The sequence below is a fragment of the Branchiostoma floridae genome, chromosome 3, assembly GCF_000003815.2.
Source record: "Branchiostoma floridae strain S238N-H82 chromosome 3, Bfl_VNyyK, whole genome shotgun sequence".
NCBI lineage: Eukaryota > Metazoa > Chordata > Leptocardii > Amphioxiformes > Branchiostomatidae > Branchiostoma > Branchiostoma floridae.
Window position 1 is genome coordinate 17729271 of NC_049981.1, and position 22940 is coordinate 17752210.

The 22940-nt window shown below is 38.9% G+C and overlaps 2 protein-coding genes and 1 long non-coding RNA gene across 3 annotated transcripts; 2 read left to right on the forward strand and 1 right to left on the reverse strand.

Annotated features, from left to right (window-relative positions):
* Window positions 1-111: 111 nt before the first annotated feature.
* Window positions 112-4485, reverse strand: LOC118412518 (proliferating cell nuclear antigen). Its single transcript, XM_035815412.1, has 6 exons — window positions 4066-4485; window positions 2666-2763; window positions 2435-2502; window positions 1803-1997; window positions 1359-1482; window positions 112-828 (listed from the first exon to the last, which is right to left on the reverse strand). The coding sequence occupies exons 1-6, from the start codon at window positions 4284-4286 to the stop codon at window positions 746-748; spliced, it is 789 nt and encodes a 262-aa protein (XP_035671305.1). The 5' UTR covers window positions 4287-4485; the 3' UTR covers window positions 112-745.
* Window positions 4486-4829: 344 nt separating this feature from the next.
* On the forward strand, window positions 4830-21730 carry LOC118412517 (phosphatidate cytidylyltransferase 2-like). Its single transcript, XM_035815411.1, has 14 exons — window positions 4830-5347; window positions 7262-7377; window positions 11633-11729; window positions 12286-12462; window positions 13409-13469; window positions 14067-14125; window positions 14769-14851; window positions 15216-15303; window positions 15900-15968; window positions 16703-16858; window positions 17628-17669; window positions 17901-17993; window positions 18462-18565; window positions 19031-21730. The coding sequence occupies exons 1-14, from the start codon at window positions 5255-5257 to the stop codon at window positions 19158-19160; spliced, it is 1368 nt and encodes a 455-aa protein (XP_035671304.1). The 5' UTR covers window positions 4830-5254; the 3' UTR covers window positions 19161-21730.
* Window positions 7828-10915, forward strand: LOC118412519. The gene is made up of 3 exons (XR_004830776.1): window positions 7828-7968; window positions 9468-9471; window positions 9792-10915. It is a non-coding gene; the product is annotated as an uncharacterized LOC118412519 (long non-coding RNA).
* Window positions 21731-22940: the final 1210 nt, after the last annotated feature.

Below are 22940 nucleotides of genomic sequence, written 5' to 3' on the forward strand. Positions count from 1 at the left end.
AAAGCAGGAACACATGTTTTGCAGTTTTTGGGTCAAGTGTTTCATGTATATACTAAAATGTGCAATTAAGTGTATGTTGAACAAGCACGAATGCAAGAAATCTCTCATTCACACTCCTTTAATTGTGTACAAATGTTGCTGACCAAGATTTACCCACTCACCCACACAAATTCATAGATATCCCAGCTCCACCTGCCTTCTACAGAAATCTGAGTACAGAGACAAGATTCATAGTAAATTTTCATCTTATTAAGTGAGGGCAAGACGACTTGTACAACCTGCATTCCAAAAAATCCACTGAACTATCCTATCCTATGTGTTGAAGTGTTGCTTATCACATTCAAAAAGACTACTATAAGTATACCTTGGTCAATGAAAGAATGAGCTTGAAAATTGAATTAGGTCCACGTGACCCCGCTCAATAGACTAACTATATTTGGAAAAACATAGGACAGGGAGTGAAATATGGAAAGTGATGCAATGTACAACAATATTTAATGTAACTTCCACCATTTATTTTGCTCCAAATTTCAATATCAATTATACTGTGGTTTGCTTTAAAACAAAACAAAAAATGTACTGGTAACTGGTATTAACAGAAAGGCATATCGATGACAGTTCTTTAGTATCTAACGAGTCACATGTGAGATATACACAGTTCATCTGGACACATTAACATAAATCTAAAACAAAAAGTTTCTCTCCAAAGTCTGTACACCGTTGAAAATCTCAGCTCAGAAAAGGTCTAGGCGGTTGCATCCTCCTCCTCGATCTTGGGCGCAAGGAAGAACTTGATGTGTCCCATGTCTCCTATCTTGTACTCTACCACTGCAAAAACAGACAATAATAATGTCAGTCACAGAATGTCTGAAGAACATACTAACTAGATTTGCAATTGTAAAAGGAACAACAGATGATTACTACCTTTTCAAGAGTAACCCTGGGGACCAGCTAGATATTTGTTTTTCACACTCCAAAGAGAAATGTCTCTACCAGTTTGTCAGCCTTAGATAATCAAGTTGGGGAGAAGAGATTTTATCAACAGTTTGTTCTCTATGTTAAATTGAGTGAGGAAAAAAAATGAAGTTCCTTCCTGATGACACAATTTTGAGGCAGGCTAGGAATTTGAACCCAGTTCCTTCAGCTTCTAAGTCGACAACTAACTACATGACCACTTGATGCTTTGTATGATTTACAGAATGATTTCTATAGTTACAGAAAACTATCTTTTTGGAAACACAAAAATTGATGCAAAGGTGGATGTCATCCATATAATCAAGTCAACATAGCCTTATCATGATAGCCAAAAATGAAATGGCTACTTATTTTGACATTAATGAACGAAGGGGACATCTTACCCAGAGGGACGTCTGCAGACATGGATAGTGTGACGGAGGGCGACAAGGGGGAAGCCTTGGTGAAGAAATTGAGGTAACGCAAGGCAAAAGTCAGAGAAACTGGCTCATTCATCTCGATGGTAACCTGTGGTTGGAAGGGCAAGCCTGTTAGTATACTGTAAATGCAGAAATGTTCACAATTTTTGTGGTGGCCCCTTCACTGCAAACTCAAAACAACAGTGAACACTTCATTTTCCTGCTTCCGCTAAAAAGTGGTAGTCTGCAATGGTGCCCGAGTTACCAGCAATTACTGCAACAGTATTTGACAACTGCGCTATCGCAAAATCAAAACCACTGCAAACAATTCATTTTCTCCTTACTGCTATATTCAATCACTGCAAACCTAAATCTATCTACTGTAATTAAACACAACATGACCACAAAGGGCTTAGTATTCACACTTACTGCTTCCTCCTCCTTGTCCACATTAGCACTCTGTGCCAGCTTGATGTTGCCTGTCCCCAGATCACCGCTGGCGGAGAACTTGATGCCGTCCTTGGTGCAGGAAATCGCCACGGCTTCACCGATCTGGCTCAGATCACGGCAAATACGGGCAAACTCACCGCTGGGCATCTTCACCACACAGCTATACTCTTGATCCTTTAGATGTGAAGAAAATGATGTTTGAGTATTTTTCTCGGTCAAATATGGGAAGATGCTTTGAACTACAAAACATATCAACAGCATAATAATTGTTAAAAGTTGGGCCAAGCAGCATGCATTGTGTTTGTTCCCATTAGTGTTGGGGTTATGTTCTTGCTAGCTGTCATAATTTCGGGGTGGAGAGGTGAATATTCTTTAATTCCATCAGGTTGATACATCAGTATAGATTGAGTTTTTTTGTTTTGTATTTTGTGCAGCAAAAGCTCACTTAACTGTATGAAGGATTAATCCGTGGTATGCTCTTTTAAAATTAAGTTCCTTCTGGCTTCGCATCATATTTATGGCTACGCCACATGTAAATTTTCTAACACTTGAGAGGCACGTGTACTGACACAGAGTTCCGAGTCATCTTTGTTTAACACAGAAATACTCACAGGAATGCCCAGCTGTTCAACGTCCAGGTCCACCAGCTTCATCTCATAGTCAGACACCTTCTCCTGGTCTGTAAAGACAAACACATGTACATGTAGGAGGTTTGCTACACTTTCCACAACCATCTATATATATGTCAAATGATTGTATTATTCATCAGCCCTCTCTGTATACAAGGATAATAGTAATAGAAGTACATGTAATAAAACTGGGTCAAAATTTATCTAACTTACTTGGTGATTCAAAGATAAGAGTCATGGAGTCTGCGTTGTCCTCCGCCCTGATGGTGACCATGTCATCATTACCCGCACACTTCAACAGCTTGGTCATCCTGAAACATGGTACAAAAAGCTGTTTTTTTAGTACCTTTGTCAAAGTTATGTTTTTGACAGCATGTGCATTTATCTAGGAACATATTAACTTGCCATGTGGTATGTGGGTGGTCTTAATCATAATTAGACCTTAGAATGATTTGATTTTGGGACCCCTAACATTTTGCTTTGGTATTACAGCAGAACTTCAGATTCTGATATGTTCATGATTTTTGAGTGGTAGATATCTCTTGGGGCAGAGCATGTAGGCTTAGGCCTCTTGACAGGATTTATTTCTTGGGGCCGCTTTAGTCAGGCAGTAGTGCTACTGTTGTCAAAGAAGTCTCTGGCGATGGTATTTTAGGCTGTCGGTGAAGATAATCACGCTACATTTTTTCCCCTCAAATCATTGTGCAACCTATCGGGCTAGAGGCCATCGTAGTGGATCATGTATCAATAAGCTTGCAGCATGTTCTTATCTGTGGGGAAAGGAAAACTACTGGGTTTTCTTTCTAAATACGCATGTAGTAAATAGTGGACTTTTTTTCTTCTTCAGGAACCGCCTGTTCTAGTGCAATGCCCAGCCAACCAGTGGCTATAAAGTTGGTATGCCCCTAGTCCTTGATCTATTAGTAAAAATAGCATAGGCAGCTGCCACAAACGCCAGGTTCAATAATTTCCAGCCTTTCCCATTCTCTATTGGCCATTTGATCTCATCCTTTGTTGGGGACATACTTAGCATCTGATCTACAGGGCAACAATTGTTGCAAAAATCATCTACTGCATGATGGAAAGTAGCCATTAAGAATTTGTGGACAAGTCACTGTGGGTCACGCATGATGTTGGTGCAATCAACCTTCTTAAATGATCTTTCAGAAATGACAAGGGTTGCATGTCTTATTCTTTGTTTGGTTCATTTTCTAACAAAGATTTTAAAAAATTTGCAGGACACCCGGCTACGAGGCCATGAGTTCAAATCGTTATCGTTTCTTCGATTCTCTTAAATCTGTAATCATTATGTAATTTGTGAGGTGAGAATAACTGAGGTGTTCGAACAAAAGGACCAAAAAAGTCAGCCCCCCTCCCCCTTCAAAGTGACTACAAAATACTTTTCAAAAGTATATCATGATCGTGTGCAGATATAAAAAAAATGACAAAAATGACATCCCTTAATACTTTAGCTGTTATGAATTAAAATCTTCTTTGAAAACGTGATTCTGAGTGAGTTGGACTAACTGAAAAATTATGTACCATAATGTTTGTAGTTTAGAATTTTGGCGGGAAAGTACGAGTTGGATATGAAGAAGGATATGTGGACTCACGAAGCGATGGTGACGCCCATGGCCATGTTCCTGTCACATCTGTAGGTGTCGAAGCCGTCCTTCCTCATCTCTAGCTGGACTAAGGAGACGTGAGAACTGTCCATGGACTGCAGGGACATCCCCGTACTGCTGCAGTCCCAGCTAGCCGTCTCGATCAAATCCTTCAGCGCCTCCAAAACCTTCTTCAGCAGAGAGCCCTGAACCAAACGTGCCTCAAACATTTTCACAAGATTACTGTACAAAACTCACTAAGGAATTCAAAAATACAATCGTTAAGGGATGATTTGAAGTCGAAGTGAAGGTTTGACGGAATGTTTTCGCCTCAGATGGACGCTGATCCCTGTAGTGGTCTTCTTCTTTCCACCTAAGATGGCTGGAATGACTATTCGCGCCAAAATGCTCAAAGCGCGGGAAAATGGAAGTATCACTTTCTATGATTGGTCAAAAATGAACCAAAGTCTTTCATTGGTTGATATTTCGGCGCTTGTCGAGGCCTGTCCTGATTCTCCCCATCAGCCTCTGCAATTTACGTCACTTCCGATTAGGGGCTTATTTGGGACGGACCATATATATATGTAAACAAGACAAAAAATCAAACACAAATGAATGTGCAAATATCTTGAACCTCTGGAATCCAACCCGTCTATCATTCTTCATTTGTAAGATTGCTTCAAAAAATTAAAATAGTCGTGCGTTTACGTTTGACTTTGGCATAAAAAATTAAAGATGAAAAAATCTAAAAATTGTCCTCCTATGTCCCCGAATGGGATAGACCAAATAATGGCCACGGCCATCTCATTTTAGGGTGGAACAGTATTCATAAAAGTTTAAAACATCACATGATAATTCCTAAAATAATTTCAAAATTGCTAAATTTAATGCCTTTTTATACAATTATATTTCTGAATATCTTGTTGTAAAGAGCAAAAGCCAATACAACGCGAGAAAATATCGCAAAGTGCCCACTGTACATCCACATTGTTGGCCTTTCCCTCATGAGTCTTGATATTTGGGTCAGCAGCAGTGGTTCAGTGACGTACGCGTATGTATACCTGCATCTATTCGTATAGATAACTGTATTGGATATACTAGTGCTGTATAACCGCCTTTCACCATAACCCATCAGCTGCCGGGTTCAGCCAAAGCGAGAGGGTTGCGCAGTAAATCCCGGCACGATCAGGCGGCCGCCATGAGTGCCGCAGACGCGGAGAGACGGTCGCAGGGCGTCATCGCGAACGAGGATACCGGAGAGAGTTCGGATGACCAGCTTCTGGATGAACAGGTGGGAGACATGGCCCTAATCCTGCCATCAGATCTACTGGACGTAATACTAGTATCACGTACTTCTCACTGCACGTCACCAACATGCACCATACTACAGTATGAAATATGACCGATCATCCAAAGCATTTTTATTTTTTTTTACAAGGATTTCTAGCACTGTTGAGGCTCTGCATGGGGGGTCACGACAACGGTTTATGCAGAATCAGAAGAACCCCCTACGTAGCGAAAATCAAGGAAGACTGGCAAATGCATAAAATTTTTATAATAATACGGCTTTCCCTACAAATTGCGGGAAATCAAAGAGTAGTGTACCTCATCATCTTAAAGGTGTATGCAGGTAGATGCATAACTGCCATAACCCTAAGGTTGCCAAGCTAGATTTAAGTCAGTGATGATTATCAGCCATCCATTTGCATTCAAATTTTCGTTTATCAGTAATCGGTGATTCGCACAGACAGATCGCAATCACTTACCCCGGCTATACGACCTAATGGTTCTGTTCTGATTTGTTTAGTTGTCATGATCATGTGTTTCAGCTGTCGTAAAAATGGACTTGGAAAATGTCATGAACCAATCTGAAAATACAAAGCGATATTATAATGTATATAGTGTTACATATGCATTGATTTACTCCTCAACTTTTTTCCCAGTTGGCCGATCCTTACTGTCCATCACAATAAGCAGTTCAACCAATCATATAGCTTGCTTATTAGCGGCTCAACCAATTAGAGTGTACATGTGGCTGCATGTTTGTAAAATATTTGCATTAATATGTTTTTAGTATGCATTTTTATGTTTGACAGAGGTGGGTGGGGCTATGGGATTGACCTGTTGCTATCTAATATCTTTGGGATCCATTATGATTAAGAGAAATGTACGAGTGGAAAGAAAGGGACTATTAGTGGAAATACCAAAATACCTTGATATTCCCTTGAGAAAGGAGACAACTGCCTCTTTAGCTATCGTAGTTCCTCTTCTCCCATTTTTTATGTAATCTGTATTTAAACTAGTTTACAGGTTTTGCTGACTGCTGTACTGTAAATTCCAGTCATCCACAGCCATAATACTAGTACTGAATGACTGTCACAGAAAACACACTGGGGTGAAAATTTCCAAATTACAGTATGCTTTGACAAGTAAACATCATATTTTGGCATGGAATAACCTATGTATGTCTCTGAGAGCAAGCAAAGAGAAGCTAGAAAATAATTGATGTGATGGCTACCGGCGATGGTGATTCCAGACAAAAATTGAGATGCGCCCCTTCCTAATATGTTATGAAATGTTGTTTATGTGTCAACCTACGCCTGTATATAATATAATGTTACCCAATTTTAGACTGGCAAAAACATAGATGAAAATATGAATGAATATCAGTAAATCTAAGCACAATTTCCAAGTAAAAGAATTACTGTGGTGAAAATTTGTGAAATGCTGATCACTCATATGTTTGTTTTATGCTGTGAAATCTATACAGATGGATTGTCACAATGAGAGGCAAAACAACCATTCTGTTTATCATGCAGCAGATTAATCTTTTTTTTTCTGTTTGCAACAAGCATTATCCTGCAGATGAGACACAAGTCTGGAGTTTTTGTTAAACACAAGTCTGGGAGTTTTGTTGATTAACAACATGGCATCCTTTTTTTCTGATCACATTCCATACAAATTGATATTTGAATGTCAGAAGACATTAGTGACCTGTCTGTCAAACATTAACATCATGAGAGGCCTGTAACAAAATGTCATTATGATATGACATTACCATGAAATGGAGATGATGTGGCCTGATGGATGTCCTTGGTGCTGAATTGTGGTGTTCTACAGAGATGATTGACCATCAGTTTAAGCTGCACACTTACCACTGTGTGATGGACATTACTAATGCTGACCTGTGATTGGTTGTTTGTAGAAAGATGAGGAGAGTGATGCTGGAGACCAGCCCGACCCTGCGAACCCTCCTCCTCCCCAGGAAGGCTTAACTGATACTGTGGAAAAAGCTCTGCCCATCTCCTCATTAACACCAAGGTACAGCTCAGCTTTTTACATACTGTAATCTTTTTACTATTACCTGTGGTAATTTAAGTGGAGGTAAAGGGAGTAGTTCACTGCATTTAATTTTTGCAGTGAGAACATTGAATAAATTTGATGAAGAAATTTTAATGTCTTGGTTACTACTAAAGTGGCCAAGATAACTTAGATTTTTAAGCAATCAATAATTACAGTACAACATTTAATTATACCTTTAACATTTCATACGGTATATTAGCAGCCTCACAGCTACGTAGTAGTTTTCAATTAGCTGATAACTGTCAAACAAGTTGATTCTGGGCTGTCTACCTGGCCTGGCTATCACGTCAGGCTACTCAGATCCCCCCATTCATAGCCCCATCATATGGCACTCAGCTGATTGACAGGCATAGTAATTGCTAATCTCCAACCTGCCAGTGACCTGAGGCTGGCCTGTCCATGTGCACTGCTGGCTGGGCCCTTCGGGAATGTGTCTGGGAACACAAGTACCAGCACTGTGTGTAGCAATAATTATGGGGACGTGTCCCAGATCCTAATTTTGAAGCTGTTTAGTCTTGCATTTCAGGACCACATGTATTCCTAAAAGCTGTTACTCTCATGTCCCTAATAAACGTACCGGGACGTTTATTTTTTTCAGCCTCACAATCCACCCGGTACGTTCTTATTTTGGACGGTACGTTTATTTTTTTTCTGAAAATTGGGGCTTTGCTTAGCCAGGACCCTCAAAGAATTGAATTTGGGGGGTTTTCTGCCCATATTTCCGCGGTATTTTTGCTCAAAATTCCCTATTTTTCGGGCGAAACGGCGCGGATTTCCATGAGCGTGTACGCGTACGCGGTACTCTTTCGGTGATTTCGGTCGATCTCGCTATGACGCTACGAAGTATTATGTTGTTCTTGGGGGAAAATAAAACACCACACTGACGTTTTGAAATTCAATTTTTACATAAACTTTTAGTTTTAACTTAGTAGTAGTTTACAGTCTCTGTTTACATCGTAAACCAGCACCTTGCACGAGGAATTTCCCGCCGGTCTTGTGGTCCCATGCGCTTTCGGCAGCGAGGCGGAAGAGTGATTCGTTCACATGATAAATACTGGACGTAAAAATAACAACTATTACTTCGTTTCCCTTGTGATATGAGTTTTGACGCCGCAAATTCTCCCAAACGACAGGAATTCGTCGGTAAAAACAGCAAGTTCATAATCATTTCTAAGCATCAAACCGCCACAGCTTTCCTTTGTAGATGCATGTGCCATTATGCCGAGATGGTCACGTCGAAATAAAACTTTCTTAACGTAGGCTTATTTCTTTGACAAAAATCAAGCTTAGTCTACTTTTCACATAACTAACTTTTAGTTAATAGATTTTAATCGTTTTATACCGTAATCACTGTATTTTATGCTATACATCAGAAATCTTGTTGCGATATTTTACCTTGGTAAAAGTGGAGTCGTCCACTGACCCCTAGTGACCTTGTTTACAGCTGCAGCGACGCCATGTTGGAGAAAAACCGAAAGACGGAGATTTCTATTTTTGGCCCGCGGAATACGAAAATTGGGACAGCTTGCATGCATTTCAAGAACCTAAAACATCAGATACATGAACGGACGGTCTATTTGTAAAATCTGCCCATATAGCCTTCCAGTCTGCACAGAAATGACGATGTAGAGAAGGGTAGAAGTGCAAAGAGTCTGAGATGAGAAAAAAACGCCACGTGAATTCAACAACACTTCGCATAAAATCACATAATTTTGTATAATGTTTCCTTTATTCAATGTCTCCTTCATAAAGAGTCCAAGTTGAACTTGAACCGACATTTTGCTGATGTAGTACAGAAAAAAAAACGTGATCCCCTCGTGGATAATTTACTATTCAGCGCAGCGTAACGTGGCCGGCCACGCGTCCGTGACGGCAGTGTTGGCATAGCGGCCGGACTGAAAATCGTCTGGCCGCGACCGCATTCGACAGGTGACCGCTATAGACTAATTAGGTCAACGGGAAAAATTCAAGGGACCGACGAAAACTGACCGCATGGCCAGTTACGTGGCCCCTCAGTTACGTGGTCCCTATACTCAGGTGACCCTAAGGCAGGTTTCACTGCGAATTTCAACTTACCTTTTATTAAAAGATTGAGAAAACATCATGATTCGAACAAGATATCTATAGTTCTTCAGCTCATCATTTATAGAACTAACTGATGTGGTTCTTAGGCATAAATGAATAAAAATACCTACCTGCTTATCATCTCCTTTTCTTTGGACAGAAGTAGCATGTTCACAGTTAATACATGTCAATTTGGTAATTTTCCGGGGGGTATGTTTATTCCGGGGGGTACGTTTATTAGATATTGACGATTTGTCCGGGGGGTATGTTTATTCCGGAAGTTATGTTTATTAGGGACATGAGAGTAGTCAGGACTACTCCTAAAATGAAGTATTTGCAAAGTAACAATGACTCCGATTTCAAATGTTATATAAAACCTAGTCTAGAAGATACTCCTTTATCATTCTATTTTGTAAAAAGATTTTATAACGGTAAGGTTTTCTTGTTATTCCGGCAATATGGCATTACTAGTATATGTACTAGATTGGTCTGAAAATTGCAAGCTAGTTATTACTTAGTTAGTATTTTGTTTGTTCATATATGCATGCCCCTGAGGTGAAATCTTGCCTGGCCAATCTTCTCGGACTCCTACCTTGTTGTGTTGGGTAAATGTTTGACCTAGAAAACAGAGGTCCTGGGTTCATATCCTTTGACATGTCACAAAAGCTGTGCTGGTAATACTGAGGACTTTCCCCACTCCATCCAATTGTACAAGGGGGTTGGAGAGATTATTGGCAGTGGAAGGAGAGGATTGGGCTCTGTCCTGGACACAAAAATTGTACAGTGGATAACAATCCACAGCCTCTAAAAGGCTATGTGACTACCGACAGGGTCCTCCCCAGAGGATGGAACAAGGGCGGCCCTCCATTATGTTCCTGGCCCAGCACCACTATAACATTATTACTTTTAAAATTTAGTGTGTTTCTTCCTATTTTCCTGGTTAGGTTTGCTACAATTGATGACAATTCACAGATTTTTGTGCCAAGCGGTGTCACTTTTCCAATCAGCATTGGTTGCAAAAACTTGTGAATGGGCGATGATCAAAACAATAGTCGTTTCACTATTGCTAAAGGAATTGCTATTATTCTTGGAGAACTTGACACCTTCTGTCATTGCAAAATGATCCCATTTTCATGAAAACACTTAAACAGTGTAAACGTGTTTACTTCACAATCTTTACACTTTACAGTGATCTCAACTTGTCAGAAAATAAGATTAGGTTTTCCATAGTCATCTTACCGTCAGGTTTTTTGCCAGTCTCTCCACTATATACTAAAATGTCTGGCAGGGAAACCTGACCGAGATTGTATATGTCAATATGGCATACTAGTATAGAGAACAAGGAGGTACATGTTATTATACCCACCTTGGTCAGTACAACTTTAGCTTTACAGTGATTTATGCTCGTCTTTCTTGGTGTAAGAACTGAGATTGTCTGTCCTAGAAGATAGATATTCAACAAAGTAACAAATTTCACACATACACACACGCACACACACACACACGCACACACACACACACACACAGTGCTGGTACTTGTGTTCCTGCAAGGAATGCCTCCCAGACACATTCCTGAAGGGCCCTTCCAGTGGTGCACATGGACAGGCCAGCCTCAGGTCACTGGCAGGTTGGAGATTAGCAATTACATGTACTATGCCTGTCAATCAGTTGAGTGCCATATGATGGGGCTATGAATGGGGGGATCTGAGTAGCCTGACGTGATAGCCAGGCCAGGTAGACAGCCCAGGTAGACAGCCCAGGTAGACAGCCCAGCTCTTTCATCACATCTTGGGAAGAGCATCTGAGTCCTGGCTGCGCTGTCTTTAGAAAGGTACAGAAAATGGGGGTCCTGTGTTCGAGAAGGTGCCTTGAACGTGTTAAAGGGGAAGGGATAGTAGCACCCCTCCCTGTGAAAATATACCCTGCCACAGAAACAGCAAGGAGATTTGTCGACCACCTGGCACTACAAGTTACAAGTTGAACATCACAACAACATATTGTGCTCTGCATGTATGGAAAGAGACATTTTTCAATGCATTGCTCCAGATATTCTGTAGTGTTTGTATCAATGGTCTGTCATCTTGGAGAATTGCTGCATCCAGTTATAGGCTTTTATAACTCCTATATTTTCCCATTGTTGACCATACAGATGGCGGAACTGGGTTATCCGGGGTGTGTTTGCCTTGATGATGGTGGTTGGATTCTTCGGGCTGATATGGGGAGGGCCATTTTACTTAATCATTGCAGTGAGTATTGTCTTCTTTCATGTTACACAGACATTGAACCACTGTTAGGGTATTTTGATTTGATTATATGAATGACATCAGCTGAGAAAACCAAAACTGATTATATCCCAGTAAATATGGCAGCTCATTTGGAATCATGCAATGTGGCCTGCTAAAAATATTCTTTTGAGTACTAGGCAAACAGTGCCTGTTGTGATTGCATGTAAGTCAATATATACTGTACAACTTACTTACTTAATCATTGTGATTGCATGTAATTGCGATATACATACTTACTTTGCTTTGTTTACCTGTCAGTCTTTTCATAACATGTTTACCTTCACGGAAGAAAAAAATATTATTTTTACTTTGTATCTTCCATTTCTTCTTCCATTCCAAACAGGTAAGGTCAGTGACCTGGACCAGATGACTGTCACCGTGGTTACCTGCTTTGTATATCAGCAGTCACCCTGTGGTGTTCGACTACATAATGTAGCAAGTGGCAGAACAGAGCTGGAGGGCTGGTCACTATGTTACAGTATGTATTTTAGCATTTCCATGTTTTGTCCCTGACCAGGTGATGACCGTGCAGCTGAAGTGTTTTCAGGAGATCATCAGTATTGGACATAAGGTGTACCAGTCGCACGACCTGCCATGGTTCCGCACACTGCAGTGGTACTTCCTCCTCTGTGCCAACTACTTCTTCTATGGGGAGACCATCACAGATTACTTTGGCCACTTCCTACAACGAGAGGTAAGTAGGAATGACACCACTAAAAATCAGGACCACAGCAGGTCCACAACACAAGATATGAAAATTCAGAGTTCCGCTGCAGTATCTTAGAAAGCCACTAGGGTGCTCATTATCAATTGGCTTTCGTTTTCTTTACCCATCCTCTCCTCTCCCAACAAATATCATAAGGATCCTTGGTGCAACTGTGAAAAATTCTAATACCTGACTCAGATGTTGAAATTGCTGGTCACATTTTTTGCATGAAGACAACAGATTTTCTCAACTTCTGCTGCATGTTGTTATGACATTGTGTGTTTTCTCATATAGATGTGAAGTAAACAAAATGCAACACGGTCCCAGCCCTAAATAAAATACAACTTTCAGTTCTTCAGCCCTCCTGTTGGTCAGACTTGTACCTCTGGGGGATATGGAATACACCGTCTTGTATTCTATAATTTGATAAGTTACCTCCTATAGATTCACTATATAGAGTCCCTCCAAGAATCCTTCGGAATGCCTCAAAGTTTGCATATAGGTTTGCATTTGTCACTTCTGACATGGTACATTGTGTAAGACATTTGAAGTAAAATTGGGTTGGAATTGAAATAGTGCCACAACGTATCCATTACAGTCCAAATTATGTTATTATGCCCCAGGCCACTCAGTTGCCTCTTTAGTTCTGTATTTCTGATATTCGAGGTTGGAGAAGGCTGCGCTTTAGGGCGAAAACATCAAAATCCGATGCCAAGGACACTTCAAAATGCAATCATGATGACTTACTTGCAACCTTGAATATTTTTATTGATGGATGGTAGGGGGATGGCCATAGCCAACGAGGTTATAAACCAGGGGGATTGCCATGGAAAAATGTTTCAAGAAGCCAGATGGGAGAGTCATGGAAAAGTGTGACTCGCTAATGGAAAGAGCACCGAATGTGACTGACTATCCTTTACTCTGTTTTTTTCAGGAGATTTTCCGGCCACTCATAAAGTACAGGAGAATTGCGGCTTTCACCATGTATGTAACAGGTGAGTGTAGGGAGGATCTTGTTCTAAATACCTGAAGGATAATTCGTACTGCATTTTCACAGTTTTCAACCCAGTTTTTCATTTTGGGGCTGTCACAGCCTCCAGAACAAGAAGACTATACAATTAAATAGGAAGGGTTTGTGTACACCTCGCTAAAGATGAAACCATTTCTGATTTTGTAGAGATTTCCACGGCTGAATGGTAAAGTGTCATTCTGTGGTGCCCGTTTGAAAAAGCTTGCCAAGTTAGCAAGCAAAAACTCAAAGATCACAGCATATACATAATGTACATAACCTTCATCAAAACATAGAAATACGGTAAAGTGGATCAGTGCAAAATTTTTGCAGCCAAATATGTTATACTGATCCACTTTACCGTATTTTGTTTTGATGTAGGTTTATATTTCAAATCTACGTTGTAGAAGATTTGTGCATGTTTTAAGTGCCTGTTTTAAGATACATGGTAATATTGTCATGCAACATGTCGATCATTCTATGAAATTTATAAACTGTACAATTTCAGGATATTTGTATCTTTATGTAATAATTATAGCCTGATCTAACTTGCAATCTATATCTTTTGCACGACTTGTTTCAGGTTTTTGCATGTTTGTCCTGACACTGGTGAAAAGACACTATCTGAAACAGTTTACCATGGTGAGACTTTATCTGTAAAATTGTCTTTTGTTCACAACTGAGACTCTCAAAATAGTGACTGTCATACATTTGTATTATGATAGGTGGCTCTGTGACAATTAAGTCATTGCTGTAGGTAATGTTTAATGTAGACTGCGCTTACATGTACATGTAGTTGAGAAATTTTTGGAAAAAAAGGGTATTTCGATTAATTATCAACTCTACAACATTTCGAAAAGCTGACTGTTAAACTTGATTTTAAAATCTTTAAAGACACAGTGCAAGCATCTAGAGTAGAAGAACCAAACACTGAAAATGCAAATTAAGTCCAGGTGATGAGTCCCAATCAGCCCCTGACAGCGAGAGGTTGTGTAACACATTCCAACATTACACCCTGCTCCCAGCTCCCCCACCATCAGAAAGTCTTACACAATAGTAAACTAGCATGCCACACATTCTCCCTCATTCTGGAATCTTTGTTTAATATATTAATTATGCTGAAAGGTCATATTGTCTGCTGCATGACTAATGTACTAATTTTATTATATCATTATCTAAGTGCTCAAAGAAACCAATTTTTTTTTTAATCCACTTTGTCATTTCAAGATTCCTCATTAGAATTTACACTTCTACTTAATCTGAACCTTTCCTGCCTTCCTTGCAGTTTGGCTGGACCCACATTACCCTGCTGATCGTGGTGACCCAGTCCCACCTCATCATACAAAACATCTTTGAAGGACTCATCTGGTGAGAACTAGACTCGAAATTGTCATGCGGTGAAGTGAGAAATGACTTCATTTAAAGAAATATTTTTTGGTTCTTATTTATTAGGTCCTTGTGATGAGTTTGGTTCTTAAGCCAGTTTGGTTTGATTGTTTGATGACAATCCTCTGGGAACAGCAAAACAGATGTGAGCATGTGAAAAAAAGGTTGGCAAAAAAGAAAAAAAAAAGAATTGCCTTCATTATGAAATTTAAGTCAGGAATAATCAAATACACATTATGTGTAACTGTCTGGTTCACCTAATCTGAAAGATTGCAGTATTATGGGCAGGTTAGGATGCTCACTTTTGATCTAACTTATTTTTGACAAATCCATATGTAACTTGCAGGCTGATTGTCCCTGTTTCCATGGTGATTTGTAATGATGTCATGGCCTACATCTTTGGATTCTTCTTTGGGAGAACATCACTAATCAAGGTATGTACAGAACAACTATAATGAATCATACTGATTCATTTATATAATGCTAACTAAGTTTCATGACGTTATTGCAGTTTCCTAGCAGAATGAAATGATGATACTTGTATACATGCCAGTCATTATCCATTTTTATTACCAGAGTTCATGTACATGCAGGTACCATTTCCAAGCATATTTCACTTACACTTCTTAATATCTAATCCCAATAGGATTATGGCTAGGAACAAGAAAAGAAAAGAACAAGTTATATGTGGCATATCGTTGCTTTTAGATGCAGGGAGAGGTGCTCTTAAAGATGAGCATTTTAGCAGTAAAATCATCTGATTTGTAAGCAATATTACACTGATTTACAAACTACAACTATATGTTATGTGTATGTGATTGCCAGGGAGATGGTATCCTCTGAGTGTCTAGCTGCAAAAGAGAGTGTCTAAACTCTTTGTGAAGGGTGTGCTGAGGAAACCCTGATGCCCTCCTAGCTAATGAATGTTTCTGCAGTAATATGATATCAAATACACAGTGCATGATACACAAGCTGTTCATGAGTTTCATTTACTGTATCTGTTTCATGTACTATGTTTACTTCCCAACAGTTGTCACCCAAGAAAACATGGGAAGGCTTCATTGGAGCTTTCTTTTCCACTCTGCTGTTTGGCTGGCTGGTGAGTTTTCCAAGAAATATTTACTGTAACTTATTGATTTGATTATATGGATGACATCCTCTTGAACCTTGAATCTTGACCATGGACATCAGGGATGCCATCACGGGTCACAATAGAGTCTTCCTTGTCCCCCATGAGTGAGCAAAAATGGAGCCCCAAAACTGATGCGAGCATGCAGAAGAAAAAGTTTACAAAAAATTGCCTTCATTATGAAATCTAACAAACTAGCTATAGTAAGTGTTCAGAAAGGTTCAGCAAATGACTTAACTCACATTGTATTGTATAACAATTCTTCATTTTTGTTCTTTCACATTTTCTTCTCTGAATTGATTAATGGATTCTAAGACATTAGTATTTGTTATCCAATATTTTGTTTGATAGAAATTTCAACATCTCACTGTCCCTGCTTAAAGTTGTAAAAATGCTAGTGTTCACAACAGGCATTGTCTCTACAAACTTGTGGATCACCTTTTGCAAGTTATAAAATTGCTCAGAATAGAAGAAAGGTTGTATATTACAACAATGTCACATATAGTTGCATCCGTCTTAGAGGTGTAGCACCACTTAGCTCTACTTGATGTGCTTTTCCCATTTATCCATGCAATAACCTCAAATAAAGTACACACCTCAACTTTGGCAAGAACTTGCAGCATCTTTAATTTGGAAAAGTTTTAAGTGTGTAATGTGTTCAAGAAAATTTGGTAAATGATGAATTATGAAATTTCTTTTGCCAGCTGGCCTACTTCATGTCTGGGTATGAGTACTTTGTGTGCCCAGTAGAGTTTGGAGGTCCAGACTCCTACCAGACCATGATGGGCTGTACTCCTGCACCCCTGTTCCAGCTGACAGACTACACACTGCCATCATGGCTGCAGGGAATACTGCAAGTGGTGAGTACCTGACTGTCAGGGAGAACAGACTTTCTTAATAGTCACATATTGAAGTGGGATGCTGTGGCTTTACTGCAGGGTCTTTGCCTAGTTATAGACCTTTTGATCGAGATAGGCAGGGCAGTGACATTGGTCTATTTAGATTTAAGGATTACTAGTCTAATGAAATTGCAGACAACTTATTGATTATATGATTACTATCTAGTCATGTAGCAAATGGTACATACTATTAGGATTTCAAATTACCCAGTTGCCCAGTTTCGCCATGCAACCATATTTTGTTTGGTGCACTACTTAAACATGTCATTCAAACTCGGGTAGCATAGCGCGTATACCTACATTCAGTTTTTGGGCAGAGACTGCAAGTATCGTGTGAGCAGCCAACCATTGTGTGTATCAAGAATGAAACTCAACGTTCCAAGAGTAGATCAAACTCGGCATAAAGAATGGCATATTGAACTACCAAACTGAATTTTAAGTGGAAAATCTTTTTCAATCTTCCTTCATGATTCTGATTTTATTACTGTTTCACCAATTTCAACTGTCTGGCATTGTCTTTCCTCTGAATGGGTGAATCTGAAATGTTTTTAAGTTTTAGAATGCACCTGTACAGCTCATGATTATGGGCTTGGATCTGCAGCCACCTGGAATTTTCATGGGCATTTGGCTGAGGTAGAGAAAGTACATTTGTATTTTGAACCCTGGTACATTATGATATGTTGATACATCTACTGTAATGCCTTACTTAATATGTTTTATATTCATACAGATGGGTTTGCAGTGGAAGATAGTCAACATATACCCTTTCCAGGTGAGGCAATAGAATACTGGAACAACAGTTCAAAATCATTCTTATGTTCCTCTTAGGCCAGAGTGGCTTTATCATATGGGTGACACCCACGACTGTGTCCCTGTTAACGTTATGGATCAACATGTAACTAAGTTATGCATAACCTTTGGAACCTTGTTCATAATATGCTTAACTCTCTAAACTTTTGATGCATAAAAATACCAGAATTAACAAATTGGTGCCTCTTTTCAGATCCACTCCATATACCTGGCAACATTTGCTTCCTTGATCGGTCCGTTTGGAGGATTCTTTGCCAGTGGCTTCAAACGAGCATTTAAGATAAAGGCAAGTACCTGTAGAATGTATTATGTAATAGGAATGTTTTGGTTTTTGTACTGAATACAGACATGTACTGAATCCTAATCTCTGGGTTATGAAATTCAAACAGTCTTCCTGATCTTGCTGTCTGTTAACATTTAAAAGCTTTGAATGGTTGATTTAAGAGTACTAGTATGTAGTACTCTTTTTGTTCAGATGTAGATTCTACTTCTTTTTGTTCAGTTTATCGATATAAAGACTCACCTGCACAGAGGTCCTTGCAAAGGAACCCCAGCACTGAAAATCTACTATCAAATGCCCTGGGGAACAAATTCTAGCCAAACAAGCCAGTGGGAATGGCCCCTATATCATATATGCATGGTGTACATTTGTGCAATTGTAAATGTGTTGTTATGTTACAGTAAATTTATGTGTGAAGGAAAAGAAAACACAGGTGATATTTCCAGCTAATCTGTTCCGTGTGCCATATGGTAGGACTTTGCTGATGTGATTCCTGGGCATGGTGGGATGGTGGATCGTTTTGACTGCCAGTATCTCATGGCTACCTTCGTACATGTGTATCACCACAGCTTCATCAGGTAAACACACACAGCTAAATGTACTGTCTTTGCACACATCCGTAAATAATATAATGCTTACGAACCAAATTGCTGAACACAAAAGGGGAATTCAAGTGCAATCTCTGCCCTAACTGATTTACATTGGGTAAGGCAATTTTGTTGTATCTTACATAAGTCAGGAAGGCAAATAGCCATTGACATTGTATGGAGATATTCAGAAATATATGATGGCAGTATGTTACAAATGACCTGGAAGTTTTTCCTCTAGCACAAGTTTAAATGTGGGGATGCAGACGGCCCCCGTTTAAGCTCTACTAGTGAGAAAGTGAGAGCTCAGTTCTTCTGTCACTCACACTGTATTCATCCCAGGCCAGTGCGTTGATTCATCCCAGGCCAGTGTGTTGATTCCAGGTTCTACAAAAGTCTGACAAACAAATAAATCAACTGATGTGGTGTACTAAATTTTTGTTTTCTTTCTCGCAGAGCTCCAAACCCAGGCAAAATTGTTCAGCAGGTTTTGGCGCTACGACCAGACCTCCAGCTGGTGGTTTTCAACAAGCTGAAACAACACCTGCTAGATGCAGGTCTCGTAGAGAACAGCTGCTCCTCCTAGGGACCTCCAACGACTCTGCAGGTTCCATGGCAATATGCTGGGGGGCAAGCAGGTAGCAAAGACCACCTTGAGCCACTGATTTTAGAATTTTTATGTTAGACAATAACTTTTGAATTCTGGAATATTTTCCAATTTGATCCAAATGATACTTGCCCCAAAATAGTCACTTGTTTTTTCATTGAACCACACATGTTGTAAAACTTTGCATTTTGTTTCATCTAATGTCCAAGAATTGTGACCTAATATTATATTATATTATGTACATGCTGTTGTTACTACTATGTCTTTAGAAATCACATTAATCTGTTAGTGATAGAGATCATGAACAGTGCACATTAGATGCCTTCTGTAATCTTGTTAGTAAGTAAATGACACCAGCGTTGTGTCAGTGGTGATGGTATGTAACTGGACAATGTATTTGTGGGCTTGTACATGTGCATTATATAAGTCTTGCATACCGGTATGTGTAAAAAAATGTACAAGGTGTCTAATTTAAGTCATGTAAGGTCATGATGATTTGATTATATGGATGACATGTGCACCCATCATTTTTGTCCACTTCTGGAAAATTAAACAAAATTGTCAACCATACTATAGTATTATAGATTGTTTAAAGCAGCTGCAACGTGAGCAAATACAGGGCATGTGCCGAAAATCATTCTAGAAAATATTTTAAAAAACAGATACTAATGTCATAGAATGACAATTGCAAAGTAGAAAAAGATGTGAAAGAAAAAATGAAGACTCTTTGGTATACTTGTCTCTGTGTGTTACAGCCATATGTTCAACCTGCCTGAGAACTTAGATTTCTTGTTTAAGGCAACTGTTTTTTTGGCTAAACTTTTTTTAATTCACTCGGTTGCATCACTTTCGGGGTTCCCAGATGTCATCCATAAAATCAAATCAATATGGCCTAAACTGTACAATAGAAGGTAAAAAGACTGAATATGACAATATTTTAGTTTAAACACCTTTTAGGCCATTGCACTTGAAAAACGGGAAAAGTGAACCATTAGTACAAAAATTCAGACATTTCCTCCAATTTGTCAGTAGAGGAAGTTTTAAAAAAAAGTTGCATTTCCAGTTATGATTTTTGGTAAGGATTCTCTTTTTTTTTCAGAAGTGATCCAAAAGATACTGTTTAACATTGTAAAACTAAATTGCATCAGGACACTGGTATTTTCAAGATCTATATGGAAATACATTGCACAAGCACACTTGTAATAAACTAAACGAAGAGGTACAATCACTTCCACATGTATGCTTACTACACATTCCTACACCAATTGTTCAAAGCATTAATCTGCTAACATAGTGTGAAATCCAAAAAGTCTAAGAAATTCTATAATATGATTGGATACTTTTTTTTCAATTTTCATCATCCAGCTGTCAAATTGGCTGTCGACCCAAAAAAACAGGGCTACTTTTTTGTCTGAACAGAAGCCATTATTCTGATTGTCTATGATATCAGTTTCTTTTTCCAAATGTAAAAAAAAAGCAATGACTAGTCTTAGTTATTTGGTGAATTAGGTTTTGATGTGTTTTTGGTACAACTTGAATCATTTGTTGATATTTATCATTTTTAATATCTAAATCAGTTTTTAATGATTAGATTATGTACAGCATGTTAGGTACATGTTGGTTTTTATCATCATCGGCACATAGAATATCTAACAATTGCAGAACAAATGAAATGATTCACCACTTCAAGTATATACCAAAATATGTAAGAACTTAGCAACTATAAAACCATTATTGTATGATATATGATATTTTCTGTGACAATGATATAAAGATTAGTATGCTCAGGGCTGTGCCACTGTGGTAGATATTTATTAGAACAACAGTTACTACAACAGTTACTATTGTCAATCGTGCCATTTGGAGGGAGAGGAGCATCAAGAGACAATTGTCTAATGCCTTAGTCACAATTATAAGGGGGCCTGTAGGGATGTAGCTGATCAAGGCCCTGGCTGGGCTCTTGGTCAATGGCTGCCATGTTTATGGTGAAATTTGCCTTCACTGGGGTCCTTTGCTGTTTTGTTGACTGTTTGATATGAATTGTAGAATTTTGTTGCCCACACATCAAATATACTGAATTTTAAAATCTCCATTCAGATTGACATTTGTAACAACTTTCAACATTCTAGGTCTGGATTAGATTAAGCAGGGATGTGCTCAAGCCCCATAACAGCCCCATTGCTGCAAGAAGTCCCTCGGGGCCCAACTTGGAAGGGACAAAAATGCAGCCCATGAACTACATGTACCCAGTGGTGGCCCGTTGCAGTTGTGATCAGGGCATAGTTTGGTGCAATCTATTGCTCCAGATAAAGTATTTCTTGAAAAATGTGAGGTCTATATTTATTAATCAATAAAGAAAAAGGATGTGTACATGTTTACTAAGCAGTTCTGTGGAAAGTTAAATCCTAAATGTACTAGTCAGTTAAACTTGAAAGTGACCAAATATTGCGCATAAGTGTATAATGAATGTACTTCTATCTACATATTAGGGTGTATTGATCAATGGAAGTTTAAAAGCAGTGATGTAATAAATGTTTCAAGTGAAGTCAGTACCTGTACTATCATTCAGGTGTTTTCTTATGTATCAGTTGGGAGATTGGAGGGTCAAATAAAAAACATCCCTTGAAAAGTGGCCTGCAGGCCAATTTGAGCTTCTGTTAATGAAGTTCAAACAAACAAGCCAGACCCTCTAGAAGTCTGCAAAAGAGGCTTGAAAACCCTTGTGTAAACCAAGCCATAGGCATACTTTTGATTTGAAGTGATAATTTCACCATGGCTTCACCATGTGTTTCAAAAGAAAGTCCCTCCCTAAAGCCATGTATAAAGCCAAACCAAATTGATTTTGATGACATTCACTGGAGACCCCAAAACTGGAACTAAAGACGCTGTAGTCCCATGCCCAGACCATGTGCCCCCCTATCCTGGACAGCAGGTCCTCTGGTAAGCATGAAATTCTGATTGACCAGGGATGATATTGGATGACATTTGGCCTAGTAGGGAACAAACAGCCACCAGACGGAATTTTAAAAAAAATTATTCTTTAACATCTGAGAGAAGCTGGATATACAAAGTTAGTTACATGACATTGTGCAAAAATATTTGTGCAGTTAGACTGCAATATGGAATTGTTTCAGAAAACCTGAATGTACAGAATTGAAACGAACAAGAATACTGGCATCTTTGCTTGAAAAAGTCCCTGAAACCAAGTGGGATTTCAACATTTCATATAAAATCAGCTCTTCTCTTGGAGCTTTCTTGAATAAAGGTTTCTGTGAATAAATTGTATATATATGCATATATATATATATATTAAGATACAAAAGAAGAGAAAGCACAAGGATGTTGCCAAAAATGAGACTGGTTGTAACATTTTAATGCAGAAGACATAATTGCAATCAATTGTTCTGAAACTGCCCCCTCTAACATGAGTTGAAGCATTTCAATTGCAACTATTAACTTCATGTACGCAAAATAAAATAGAGTTATGTGCTTGTTTACAGTGATAAATATGAAGTATTTAACAATATGCAAATGACTTGCATTATAACAATTCATACAAACATTTGCATACTTACTTTTATTTCATAATAATCACCACTACCTACATGTACATTGTAAGTCAGCAATGCCATGATCATTCAATTGTCATCCTTTAACATAAAGGAATTTTAAAACTAGTATTTTCCAAAAAAACACAACACAATGTTCCAGTAGACGTATTAGCTCCTTCACTATTCTGAGCACACAATTGAAAATTGT